General features: G+C 37.0%; 3 protein-coding genes across 5 annotated transcripts in view; 1 reads left to right on the forward strand and 2 right to left on the reverse strand.

The window, feature by feature from the left end:
* Positions 1–2,473, reverse strand: part of LOC109829233 (60S ribosomal protein L18a-like protein) — a 7,812-nt gene extending 5,339 nt beyond the window's left edge. For all 3 annotated transcript variants that reach the window (XM_020396407.1, XM_020396406.1, XM_020396408.1), the window contains exon 1: positions 2,403–2,473. The gene's annotated coding sequence lies outside the window, so the exon portion shown is untranslated. The remainder of the gene's footprint in view (positions 1–2,402) is intronic.
* LOC109829235 (putative oligosaccharyltransferase complex subunit CG9662) lies at positions 7,270–8,161 on the forward strand. Its single transcript, XM_020396409.1, is given in 2 exon segments — positions 7,270–7,434; positions 7,437–8,161. Coding segments are annotated over 2 exon segments (540 nt in total). The 5' UTR covers positions 7,270–7,364; the 3' UTR covers positions 7,907–8,161.
* LOC109829236 (F-box/LRR-repeat protein At4g14103-like) lies at positions 10,948–13,341 on the reverse strand. Its single transcript, XM_020396410.1, has 3 exons — positions 12,379–13,341; positions 11,667–11,834; positions 10,948–11,573 (listed from the first exon to the last, which is right to left on the reverse strand). The coding sequence occupies exons 1-3, from the start codon at positions 13,258–13,260 to the stop codon at positions 11,292–11,294; spliced, it is 1,332 nt and encodes a 443-aa protein (XP_020251999.1). The 5' UTR covers positions 13,261–13,341; the 3' UTR covers positions 10,948–11,291.

Genomic DNA, 14,238 nt, shown 5'->3' on the forward strand with positions numbered 1-14,238 from the left:
ATGTGGAATGACTCTATTAGATGTGACTTATATCTGTTGTATGTGATATTTGGGTATTTCTTATGACATTTGTTGTTTATACGTGATATTTGGGTGTTGTATGTGATATTTGGGTGTTGTATGTGATATTTAAGTGTTGCTTGTGACATTTGTTTGTTGTATGTGATATTTGGGTGTTGTATGTGATATTTGGGTGTTGCTTTTGACATTTGTTATTTATACGTGACATTTGGGTGTTGTGACATTTGTTATTTATAATGGTTGGGTGTTTGCTATTTATAATGTAAGCACATTATAAATAACAAATGTCACAACACCCAAATGTCACGTATAAATAACAAATGTCACAAGCAACACCCAAATATCACATACAACACCCAAATATCACGTATAAATAACAAATGTCACAAGCAACACTTAAATATCACAAACAATACCCAAATATCATATACAACACCCAAATATCACGTATAAATAACAAATGTCACAAGAAACACCCAAATATCACATACAACACCCAAATGTCACGTATAAAGACTCAAATGTTTACATACATTTGTTGTATGTGATATTTGGGTATTGAATGAAAGTTACCAAACATCCCATTTAACCTTGAATAACTAAGTTACAATCTCAACCCATCATCCCATTTCCTTCGTGGAACCAATCTATAGCAATGTGCAGTACAAACAATTAACTCAAATCAAAACTCAAATTTAAAGCAAACAAATTAAAAAAACAAAAATCATCTTTGCCTCGCCGCTAGATGCAATGTGTCGCCCCATTGTTATCGTTAACATTTACAAATCTAGAAAATCCCCTGTAATTCAACTCCCTTATCATCGGCCCCGCCGACGTCGGATCCGACGACCCCGACGAGGAGGTCACCGACCCCGACGAGGAGGTCACCAACACCGAGTGGCTCTTGAAGATGGGATTGAAGCCGTAACAGGACCCTGATCCAAAGCCGTTAAAATTGATCCGAGAAGCCGTTACGACCCTGGTTTGTGTTAAATTTTATCCGAAGCCGTTATGACCCTAGCCTGCATTCAATTTTACCTTCTTCGGATAAAGCCGTTACAACCCAAATATCACATACAACACCCAAATATCACAAATAAGATCTAAATATCACATATAAGGTAGAACTGTCACATATAAGATTGAATTGTCACATATAACATTAAAATATCACATGATATGCTTATTGTCACATTTACAGTTAATTGTGATACATATATGTTCCCTCATTTTCCCATTTAACCTTAAATAACTAAGAAAATAACAACACTCCCATTTAACCATCTTTTGTTCTCCTTCTCATCATCATTATCAGCAACAGAGCCCCAAGAACTGTGAAGATTCTGATCGGACGGGCTCGAGTGAATCTGCATCATTCAAGCCCACACATCTGCCTCATTGCCTTCTCAACCTCCTCCTCGTACCTAGACATCATATAAGAATCATGTGTATGAAAAGGATATAAACAATCATACCTCTTAAATTTAACAATTCATCAAAAAGGTATCTTTATATTCTGCTCTAATTTTGATTAGTACTATTCTACAGGTTAGAATAAGGGAATTAGATTAAAATTGAGGGAATAAATGGTAAAAAATAGGTAAAATAAAGATGAAATTAGCAAAATTTAAGCCATCAGAGAGATAGCTACATTAATGGATGGAAAAAAATTAGCAAATAAAACCTTTCATAAAAATTCAAAGTGTAAGGAGCAAAAATCTAGTTGAGATAACCCATCAAGAAAGAAAAATAAAATTCTTCAACGCACCCAAAAGGGTATAAAATATTCTTTAAAAATAAAGATAACACCCACTACTAGCAACCGAGGGGAAACAAGAAGCAGAAAACCCAACAACCCGATTTATTCTCTCAACTAAAATTAAAATTACAAAAAATTGAATAAAGTGAAATTAAAAAAAATTACCTATTATGATGGGTACTCGTGGAATCTCTCAAGGGCATACAAGCCCTAAGATTAGATCCTCTACTGTACCCCCCACCACACGGAGGAGGCAACGCCGCAGCCGCTGCCGCGACGATCCTCTCAGCTCCGACGACGGTGATTGATCGGGGGACCGGCGACGGGTCGGGTTCGGTATCGGAGTCGGAGGTCGACATGATTTTTTTAGGGAAAATTGATTGGAGGAACCACAAATAATTGCTGGATAAGGAAAGGGATTGTGGAGTATTTTTTTTGGTTTTAAATTGGGATGGGAAGGGTAATTTGGGAATGAGTTCATGGGATAGTGGGATTATACAGTGTTTGGGGGTTGGTTGCACTTATATTTTTATAAAAGGATTTTTTGGTTATGCTTTTTGAGCTTGGGGTGGGGATGAATGACCCAACTTAATTTGGTTCCCCCAAGCAATTTTCCCTTTATTTTTTGGTTTTGTCCTTGATTGGAGAGAAGGGGAGAAGAGACGTATTTGGGTTTGGTCACATTATTATTATGTGATAATGTGAGTGATTTTTTAAAAAAATTTATTTTGAGGTTGTTTTGTTGGCTAAAAAATAAGGAAATAAATTATAAGAAATTTATTTCTTGTAATAGATTTTTTTTGTGTTTGGTTCATTCATAAAAATAAGAAAATAGATAAGATGAGATGAGTTGTCATTATATTATTGGATGATGGGAAATCGATTTCCTAATATTTTTGGAGGAAATGGGTGGAAATGAAATGTTAATGAGATGAGATGAGTTATCACCATATTAATGGATGATATGAGTGATTTTTAAAGATGTGATGTGATGCAGATGAGATGAGTTAGATGATGTGACCCATTTTTTATATTTGGTTTATTTTTAGGAGATGATATGAGATGAGTTGTGGGATAAAAATAATATTTTATTGGATATTGTCATGAGTTTTAGGGATTAAAATAGATAAAAATAATATTTTATTGATTTCCATGTACCCTTTTCCTTTTCTTGATTTTTAGGAAACCAACCAAACAGCCCCCTAAGAGGCATTTATTGAGCGAAATAGGTCCAGGAGGAGTAAAGTGCAAAGCCAAACAAAAACATCCCTTTTCAGCATTTTCTCGTTTGTTTGCATTATTTGTTTAGATTCCTCAAAAAAAAGTTATTTGGAAATACTTTTCTCAGAGCATATGAGTTCTGCTCCTCTTTGCTAAGAAGTCCTAAGCTTTTCTTTTTGAAAAAGTCCCTAAGTTCTTTCCGTCTCTGGTCAAAATACTAATTTAGCTTAAAAAGTGATACACTACCAATAACGCCTAAAAAGTGACGCATACGACAATAAGGCCTATAAAGTGACTCACTTAACCGTCTAAGTCTACTCCGGCGAACAGATTGTTAAATCGATCTCACTTGACCGCATATGGTCATACAGTTTACTTATTTATTGCTGATGTGGCAAAGGGATGCTGACATGGAAAGTTAGTTGGGTTTTATAAGATTAGGGCTGAAGTGAAATTGGGGAAGAACCTAGGGTTTTAGAAATTGAGAAGGTAATTGGCTCGATTGGTTAAAATTTTGCTCAAATTGGTCGAATTGGTCTCGTTGGCTGCCCCCATGCCTTCTTCGAGCTCCAGTTCAAGATCCATTATCAGCGGGGTAGGCGCTAGCCATGGTTGCAATAGGTTGTGGTCTATACGAAGGTCAAATGAAGCAGCTAAGCAATATGGGGTGAAAAAGTATCGTTGTGGGTTAGGGTGTGAGTTTTACACATCAATGAGAGATGATAATCCAGGAAGGAGATTCTATATATGCCCAAATTACAGTCTAAGTTAAAGCTGATTTATATTTTGAGTTTTTTTTAATGATTTATGTTTTTTCCCTTTATTCAGATATGGTTGTAGGATGTGGGAGTGATTTGACTCACTCATTTGTTTAATGGCATCTCAACTTGTTCCACTTTTGAGAGAAGAAATCAGGGAGATGAGCAACAAATTGAAGGCTAAGGAGAGCAATGTTGAAGAATGTGAGTTAGAGGTTAGCAAGTTGAAGGAGGATGTTGAGTTTTTTCAAGGTGAAGCTGAGTCATGTATGGAAAAGATTATGAAATTGAGAAGGGAGAGAGCACCATTGAGGAGCAAAAGCTAAAATGAGCTTGTACTGGAGGATTATCTGTGGCTTTTTTGGTTGTAATGTGCTTGTGTATGATTATCATTGTAATTATAGAAGTGTAAGGGTGTTGACTTTATGAAGATGTATTTTCTGGAAACATGACAAATTTGAAATTGAGTTAGCTTGTTTTAGATATGTGCGGAACTATGTATCCTGAAATGTGAGATATTTATGTGGCAATTATGAACATGATGTGCACTATGTATCAATTTATGTAAAATCATGCAAACATACAACTTGTGAATATAACATGTGCATACACATTTTGCTAAAAAAAGACAGCCACATACACATACATAATGCACATATCCTGGAAACCATTATGAGCATGTAACCTAGCTCAACATACACATGCATAGTGCACATAACCTGGATCAACATTATGTGCATGTAGTAAAAACTTTTAAATTCAAACCATGTTGTATTATGCTCACATAATCAGAATAGCATTAAAATTTATATTCAGAATAGCATTGAGGTACACATAGATGTCACAAACCAAAAGTACATGTACAACACACTGCATTGTCTTACATTCAAAGAAACAAAAACATATCAACATATCCTTCTTCACTCCATCACTTGAGAATCATTTTTGTGAAGTAGCTATGATTGTAGGTTGGGGATGACTAGGTCCTTCTCTATATGCCATTCATCATTCTCTCCTTGGCATAATCTAAATTCTTCAGGGATAATTCGTTGAGTGCTTCTACCCTTGGCTCTGCCTCTACCTCTACCCCTCCCTCCACTCTTGTCTATGACATATGACCCACCTTTAGTGAACCCTCTAACCGTGGATATTCCCCTTCATTCAACCCTCTCTTTGTATCCCTTGGCTCCCCTCTCTATCACTAATGAAGCTGTTGTATGAGTATTGTTCCTTGCTAATTACATTCTTACTTCCCTTAGGCCTGCCAAAGTTTCTCCATTAAGTTGCTGATGATCCTTCAGTTTGTTTATTTGTTACCTGAGATGTCAACAAAAAGTAAAAATTATTGATTACAATACAATATAAATAATTAACATAAAATATTCAAACTCAAACATCTTACTTGTGTGTTAGGTTGCAATGGATGAGGACAATTTCTTCGTGTATGTCCAGTAGATCTGCAATTAGAGCACTTGTGGGGAACTCTTGCTCTTGATGCCTTATTAGTGTTACTTGTGCCCTCATGAAGATCCCTCCTCCTTGCTACTTTGGGTCTACCAAGCTTCCTTTTGACAATGTGAGGAGGCAAAATCATTCCCTCACCATCCATATTCCAGAACCTACTGCCTTCAATGGGGCTCAACAAGTCACGACAGTAAAAATCTCAACCACTTTGTGTTTTTGAGCTTCCTTAAGCATCACTAGCAATTCACTATGAGCATTCATGCTTTCTCAACCCACTCATACCAGGTAAAGAATAATATAGAAATAACACATTGTAATATCCACACTTTTCCATACAATTCATGAGAAAAGGAATAGAGAATGCATTTTCTTCTATGAACTCTACATCAAATGTTCCTCCAACATATTCAACTGACTCTAAATTTTACCAAAATAGACACATTCATCTGCGCAAAATAAACAAAATAAACGTCAATTTTTCAGCAAAATATACCAACATTAAACCCAACAAACATTTAATCTTAATTTACAAAACCCCTAATTTTACCGTAACTTTCAGTAATACTACCAATTTATACAAATGTGCCCTGATTTTACCCTAACGCACCTAAAAAAACTCTATCTTTCAATTATTTGTGTTCAAAAGTCATAAAACAAACCCTAATAAAACCCTAAAAAGAAATTTTGAACTTACCTTTGACGACCACGAGAAAATGACGTTTTTCGATTCATAAATTTTGCCACTACGAAGCTGCCTCCACCCACGAATCTGCTTCCACCCACGATATTCCTCGTTGTCCTTCGTTTCCACTTCTCCCCTCTCTTCTCTCTTCAATTCCTTCTTTAGTTTTTTTGGAATTTAATCTCAACTTTCCCCCATTAATGGTAGTTAGTGTCCCGCCCTGTCCCGCCTAACCCCAAACCACGTAATGAAAACAAAGCCATGTCAGCTTCCCGTTCATTTCTAATCAAAACATGTGCGGTCACGTGAGTTCGATTTAACAATCTGGTCGCCGGAGTAGGCTTAAACGGTTAAGTGATCACTTTATAGGCCTTATTGTCGCCTGAGTTGTTTTTAGGCCTTATTGGTCACAGTGTGTCACTTTTTAGACTAAATTGGTATTCTGGTCACCCGTCTCTTCTGAGAAGCCCTCAGGTTTTCTTTTTTGATGATAAAAGTTTTACCCTTTCTCTTCTAAGAAGCCCTCAATTTTTTTGTTTTAGTTAATAAAATCCCTAACTTATCGAGGATATTTGAGGGACTTTTAGAAAAGATCGGGAAAACTTAGGAGCTTTTTTACAAAAAAAAAAAAAAGAAGTCGATGACTTCTTAAAACAAAGGGCCAAAAGCTAGGAGTTTCATTGTTAAAAAGAAAAGTTAGAAGCTTGTTAAAAAGGGGCAAAACTTAAAATTATGTTCTACTCAGGAAACGTAGGCGATCCTCATGGTTGAGAAGTTACAATATGACTCCCAAGATTTTGGATTTGATTCTCATATTAAAAATAAAAATAAAATAAACTATGTTCTCCTCATAATGCTTATGAGGAATTGTTAAACAAGTTACTTAATAAAAACAATTTTGCACCAGAGCCTTTTTTTTAGCTTTTACGTATGTACATGTTTTAGTGATATCTCAAATAAGCTAGTTTTTAAGTTCAATTTTAAAAGGTTGGTATTTGATCACCAACATTAGTTTATAATCTCATCTAAATAAGTTAAATTTGGTCATGTAAATTAATGCTTTACCCAATACAAATTTTCTAAAAAAATTACGTAAAATTCAAAATAAAAAACTAGTGTAACCTATAAACTTCACCAAATAATCTGTCTCAAACACCTTTTTCTAATACAGAATGAGTTAGAACTACATAATATTGTATCAAATATTTGCTATGCCAACTACACTCGACGAAAACACACAATGGATTCGTTAAATTTTTTCCCGTACCCCTTTCTCAACTCACAATTGTTGACGGCCCCTCAACAAATTTATCGTATGTAAACAAGCATGTTTGCTATATACACTCCCAAACAGTGAATAAAGTTTCCAGAAATACATTTCGCTCCTCATCAGTCTCCTCCCCACAACCCTAAAACCTCTCAAATTGAGACCCAAAGAAGATCCCCAAACCCCCCAAAAATGCGGCAAAAATCCGATCACGGCGCCGCCACCGCCGCCGCGCCAATCTCTTCAGACGCCTCCTCTCCGGCTGACGCCTTTCTCCTTTCGTCCTCGGCCTCTTCCGCCCTCCTCCTTCCGCCCATCCTCGCCTGCCGCCTCAGGCTCCGCGCTGCCGCCGGCCGACGACCCTCCCCTCTCCAACCCTAACCCTAACCCTAATCCTCCTCACTTACTTCGCCGTCGTCTCCGGCCTCGTCTACGACGTCATCGTCGAGCCCCCCGGCATCGGCAGCACCCAAGATCCCCGCACCGGCGCAGTCAAGCCCGTGGTTTTCATGCCTGGGCGAGTCAACGGGCAGTACATCATCGAGGGGATCTCCTCTGGGTTCATGTTCTTGCTGGGCGGCGTTGGGCTTATACTGATGGATCTGGCGTTGGATAAGAACCGGGCGAGGAGCGTTAGGGTTTCGTTCGCGGCGTTCGGGATCTCGGCGGTGGTGATCGGGTACGTGATGGCGATGCTCTTCATCAGGATCAAGATCCCATCTTACTTGTGGTGATTCCGTCGAAGAAGGGTACCTCTAGATCTGATGTTTTCTTTCCTTTACTTAATAAACTGCTTCCAGATGGGTTAATTGAATGATGTTTATGCTTGCATTGCGAAATGTTACAAACTTTAGTGTGAAATGTGGGTAATTTTAGGGCTTTATGTACTGTGATTGTATTTGGCTATCTTTTAATGCGGTATGAAGTATATTCTGTTGAGATGGATATCATGAATTACGATATTGCTGGTATTATTGGCAGTTCATGTAGTTTTGGCCTTGGTTTGTCGTTAGAATCTTGGATGTATTCATTGGATCTGGTTTCCTATTTGAATTGTTAAATTTTTAACCCTGCTTTAAAATGTGAGGGAATTTAGGTGCTTTTTGTGTGTCGCTTTTGTTTGGAATGCTATATTTGATAACCTGTGACATTTGGATGTGATACCGCTAAATTCAGACTTAATCGAATTCTGTTTTCTGTTTGTATTGGAAAAGTTTCAACTTTAGCATAGAATATGTCGAAATTTGGTGTGAAATGGAGTGTGAGTTTTAGGGCTTCATGCATTGAGATGCTATTTACCTTTCTTTGGATGTAGTATGAAGTAAACTTCATTGAGATCGACATCATGAATGAAGATATTGTTGCCTTGTATTACTGTAAGTCATGTACTTTTAGCATTGGTTTGTTATGCGGAACTTGAATTTTGGAATCGTGTAGAATGTAGATGTATATTGTATGCATTGGTTTGTTATGGGGAACTTGAATTTTGGAATCATGGAGAATGTAGATGTATATTGTATGCATTGGATCTGGTTTCCTGTTTGCGTTGCGGACATTTTAACTCTGCCTTATAAAAAAATGTGAGAAAATTTTGGGGTTTTATACATTTGTTTGGAAATAATGTTGTTTGATATCTTATGACTTTTGGATGTTCATGTTCTATTTCTTAATTTGGAGGTAATCGCATAAAGTTTTCTGTTTGTATTGCAGAAATTTCAATGAGCATAAAGTATGTGTAAATTTGAGATCGCCATGCTTGTTGGCTACCTTTTGGATGTTTAATTGACCAGTAAACACAGTTCAGATGTCGTGTGGAGATATTGAGGTCGTTATGTGCAAAGCATGTAGCTTGGAGCTTGGCTTGTTTGAATCTCATAGATGTCTGAAGTGGATATTGGTTCTTGTCATTTATTTAAATTCCAAAAGTTCCAATTTTATCATAAAATGCATGGAAACTATGAGGTTTTCTATGTGTATGCTAATTGGCTTCTTTGGATGTGCTATTTTTAGATGAATGTCATGAATTAAGTTCATGTCTCTGTTACTTGGAATGCATGTAGTTTGTGTCTTGGTTGTTTGAACCTTATGGATGTCTCATTATGGTACAATTTTTGCATGTACTAGATTTTTATTTAGAAAACTTTAGATGCGATGATCAGAGTGTTTGTAAAATAAATCATGTGCTTTAAACTTAAATTCGTGGTAGTTTTCTTTGATGCATCTGATAATGTAGCTATTCACATAATGGTATGTATTACCTCTGTGTCCTCATTTTCTTTACAGCATTCTTTTATTTGTCCTCAATAGTAAATCTATTTTCAACATTGTAACTGCACTTCATCACGAAGCAACATGCCATGGCTGTTGTCAAACAATGAGGTTGCTTCATCATATAGTCAATGAAATGGAGCTGCCTAATAAATGACAGCTATGGGTGAATCTGGTGGAAGAATGTTCTTCTTTTCTCCATAATATGCCAGCCATCTTGATCATGTCCTAGTATGGTAATTTCTTTACTCTGAGTATACTTAATCTGTCCGCAGCCAAGATCTGTTACACTGTTTCCCCCCAAATTCCCTTTTGTTGATATGATAACAAAGCTATCTTACACTGTTCTATGTCCAGATTGTATGAGACATGAATGCTTAAAATGTAAGGAAGGTACAGAGTACACATGCTTAATGAATATAAGGGTTTACAGGTTCACAATAAAGCCCCTTGTACTTTAAGATCTAAATCTTCTTTGGAATGTAGCCTTTCATATGTATACTATTTCAGGAGTTTTAGTTTCTCTATATAATTGCTTGTATTTTCCCTATATTTATTTTACGAGAATCCAATCATGCAAATTCTTCTTGTGCTTGTCTTAAGAGCTGAGTATCCTCGTTAGCATGGATATGGACAGACAGGGAGGAAATGGTTTTAAAGTCGGTGTTGTTTGAGAAAATGGGAAGAGAGCAGAAAACAGATCATATTTAACATAAGCTTACTGAAGTATTTATAGCTTTCATGAAAAGATGAGAAAGATGGCTATCAGAAAGTTTGTACACAACATCATCTTAAATATTTGACGAAGAAGTGTCATGTGTGCCTCTTTCTGGTTCTTAGATGACATTATCATAGAGGTTTGACATGTTTGTCAATATCTGGTGACTTTGATATTTGTACCTCTCGTATTCACGTTTATTTATGATCAAGTCTCTCTCCTTCTTTTTGTGTCCTTCAAACTGTGGTAAGAGAGTTCTTCAATTCCTTGATTGATTAAACATTTTAGCTACATCAGGTTGCATTCCACTGTGGAAAACCATCCTAGCTTTTCTGTATCTTAAATCTAGCCTTCAAATTATGGGTAAGATCTGCTTGCAAATATCGTATATTTTTTAGTGTTGGAAACTTTTGTTTTCAGCATAAATTGTCTGTCTTATGACACAAATCTGCAGTTATTAGTTTTGGAGCGTAAATGTTAAGACTGAGAGACGCAAACCAATGGTTCTGCATTGGTCTGTCTCATGGATACCATACACATCTGCCCTTAGGATAAATTCAGCTTTCTTAGGCTTTATAACTTTAAGATGTTTTTCGAGAATCTCATGTTTATACCAGAATTGCACGAATACAACCATGTGCAATGCAGTTGTACTCGTTCCTTAAAGAAACCATTTATAGCCGGTTCTACTTTCATACCAAAAAATGCTGTTCCCTAATTCATCGACAATGATTAAGGAATTAGGTTCTGTCATTAGATTGACAAACAATCATATCCTTTTCTGTGAACAGTCCTGATATAGATATCTTGAAACTTCCAAACAAAATCTCTACTTGGTTTTTAAGGCAATCCCCAGGTTAAAGCGTGGGATCTAACTCATAGTAAGAGGAAGGAAAACAAAGTTATAACCATATTTATTCCTTTCCTGAAGCAAGGCCTGTAGTACAACAGAAGCAAATAAGGCTTCTGTCGGTTCCCTTCAACCAACAAAATATTTAAACATTATTACAGACATCTCATAGGATGTCAAAAAATAGAGCAATTTCGTGTCAAATAGAAGCATCAAGTGATTTGTTGCTAAAAGATATTTGATGCGGATAGCTCCCTATTGATTTGGGCGCTAGTATTCATTTTCAGCAGAGGGGTTTCAGTTCCAATATTGCTTGTGGACTACCCCACTGGATCATTTTCAACTTCTGCTCCACCAATTTCTTGCTACACGGATCACCGTAGTATTGAATAGTGATCCTCTCACAAACACATGCATTCATCAGTAGAAACTTGATGAATCCCATCCAGTAGCTTTGACGCAGGTTAACTTTGCATATTTGGATGGTCCTGAGGTTATTTATCAAACACCAAGAAGGATTCTGGCCTTCCCAGTAACTTCCTATGGTATGCAAATGCTCCTTATCCTGATATTGTATTAAAGAATAAACATATTATTCAAAATGATTTGCAGAATTATAATTATTAAGGATTGAGTTTGAGAGTTTATATCTACATACTTTTATTCTGAGTTCACGTAAGTTTGGACAACTGTTGAGTAGGCAAGATAAAACAGTGGCCAGTTGATGATTGCTCAAGCTTATTTCCATATCCAGCTTCTTTACTGATTTCAGGTGGTATTGTGGTGGCAAACTTAGTGGAAATTCTGCTCTCTGCCACTGTAGACACTGTAACCATGAAAGAACGAGGAGGTAAGTTTATGATACTATGGAAAAGCATTTGAGATGACATCCTGTTCTTGTTAGTTGTATGTTCAGATTAAACTGCATGAAACACGAGGCAGATTTTTCTACTTCTAGAATTTGTGGCAAAGTGCTTGGTGGTGGCTCATTATATCTGTTGACGAATTTCGCATCAATATCAAAGATGTTGATAGCCCAACAGTTTGTTGTTAATTTCTGTCAAATTGCCTAAGGGGGCTTGTGCTTGATTATCCCATGTTGGTATAGATGTGCTACTGGCAAAAGAACCGTGATCAAAAGAAGAATATGCTTTATCAATCTATAAGATAGATTGTTTTTTTCCATTTCTAGAATTTGTGGCAAGACTCTAGGTGATTATTGGTTATATCTGTATTAGAATGCAGATATGTTGACAGTCTATTGTAAAGTTCTGTCAATATTTCCATGGAGTTTGTTCTGGTTGATGAGAAAAGACAGATGGTGATATCTTCCTTCATAGAGATGCTTTATCAAATATAAAGAAACCTACCTCAGCAAAGTCTGTGCAGAAATGCAAAGAAAGCCTCTCCAGATGATAACAACAGGAGAGATCCATGAAGAGCTGAACGAGCCTGTCTGCTTGATCTTCATCCTCTTCTCTGCTCGAATCATCGTAGTATCGTATGCAGGTATCGTTATACGCAGATAAAAAACTGAAGGTAGCCTCTCTCAGCTGTTCAGTATCTCTCAATGAAATTTGTATTCTGTTCAATGTAATGATCTCTAACGACCATAGTTTGCGTGCAGCAATCCTGAAATTCCTCACCTTCACACAGCAATCAACCTTTAGGGTCTCCAAAAGCCTGCAGCAAGAAACCATCTGCTGGAACTGATCGTTGGTGAAATAAACCCCAGAGAGAATCAGACTCCTGATATTGCTAAAGTTGGATGGTGATGGTGGAAGTATCGATAACATGCACTTGCCAAGCTCCAGCTTCTCCAACGTCGAGCAGAAAAATACCAGCGAAGGGAGCTCATAGAAGCACCCGCCCCCGCCTCTGTTCATTACTGATAACTCTCTGATACCTCTCTCGATCAGTGACATAAGAAAATCATTCATACGAAGAATGTAATGATTCTTCGAAGGACTGAATGAAATCCTACAAACGTGGATTGGACCATGGACAGAAAGCTGGACCGAGTTGAGCATTGATTCCCATATTTGGATTGTTGATCGGTTGTCATCATCAGAAGTGGGGAGGAGGTTTTCATCGAGAAGGTGGAGGTGGGTGACGAAGCGATAGAGATATCGCCACCGCTTAGAGAGAATAGAGGTTGTTATAGATTGTTTGGTTGGCATAAGGGAGAGGATAAAGGTGAGAAGGGGATCCGGGAGGCTGCTCAGCCGGTCATCATCACCGGAGGGATCCATGGGAGGAGGAGGAGGATGTTTGTGCTGTGAGGATGTTGGTGGGGAAGAATAAATACTGAGAATAGCAAAGGCAAGTAAAAGGGAAGAGAAGATAGCAGCCAAACATAAGAGGGTGGATGGGATGTCACTATTAGATTAAGAAGTTTTTAGATATTAGCCCCTTACATTGAAGCCAATTTGATATATCCCCTTAAATCTCCATATTTTGATATTAGCCCCTCAAGATGCTATGAAGTGTTAATATGAGGGGCTTATATCCACACATCACGTCTATTTGAGGGGCTAAAATCAAAATATGAATCCAACCATAGGGGCTCGTATCAACATGTCATAGCTATACGAGGGGCTACTACCAAAATATGAAAATGTAAGGGGCTAATATCAAAATACTTATAAAAAGAGCTAATATCTAAAAAAAACTCTTATATTAAATGTTTTCTTTTGTGGGTGTATTAAACAGTTGTAGTATGCTTGGGTGGTAGTTGGGATTGGACTCTTAACTAGAAGTCAAAAATGAAGAAAAAACTAAAGAGGGAAAAATAACAAGGGAAGCTAGAAATTTTTACAATTTAAAGGCTTTGGAGATTGGGGTCGGAATCTGAGAAGGTTTGCAAGTTGGACTGGTGAAGGGCATGAAGATAGGATTAACGAATTTATGAAATAAATTCAATCTGGGTAGTTAATTAAGCTTGCAACAGTAAATCACCTGACCTCATGAGATTCATGTATGAGCGTGGTCTAAAATTAAAACAAATTGAAATAGAAGTTGGCATCAATAATTAGAGGTTGATTTTTTATTTTATTTATTTTTTTCCTAATCTTAGCAGACATGTATGTGGTCCTGTTGTTTATATTGGTACTTCTTGAAATTAAGTTTTCTAATTACGACAAGCGTTCAACCAACAGTGTTAGTTCCTCTTCTCAACCGTACTTTCTCTCTTGTTCTTTGGTTTGTGAATAATTGCATCCAACCATAAT

Source organism: Asparagus officinalis, chromosome 1, assembly GCF_001876935.1.
Source record: "Asparagus officinalis chromosome 1, Aspof.V1, whole genome shotgun sequence".
In the NCBI taxonomy this organism is placed as follows: domain Eukaryota; kingdom Viridiplantae; phylum Streptophyta; class Magnoliopsida; order Asparagales; family Asparagaceae; genus Asparagus; species Asparagus officinalis.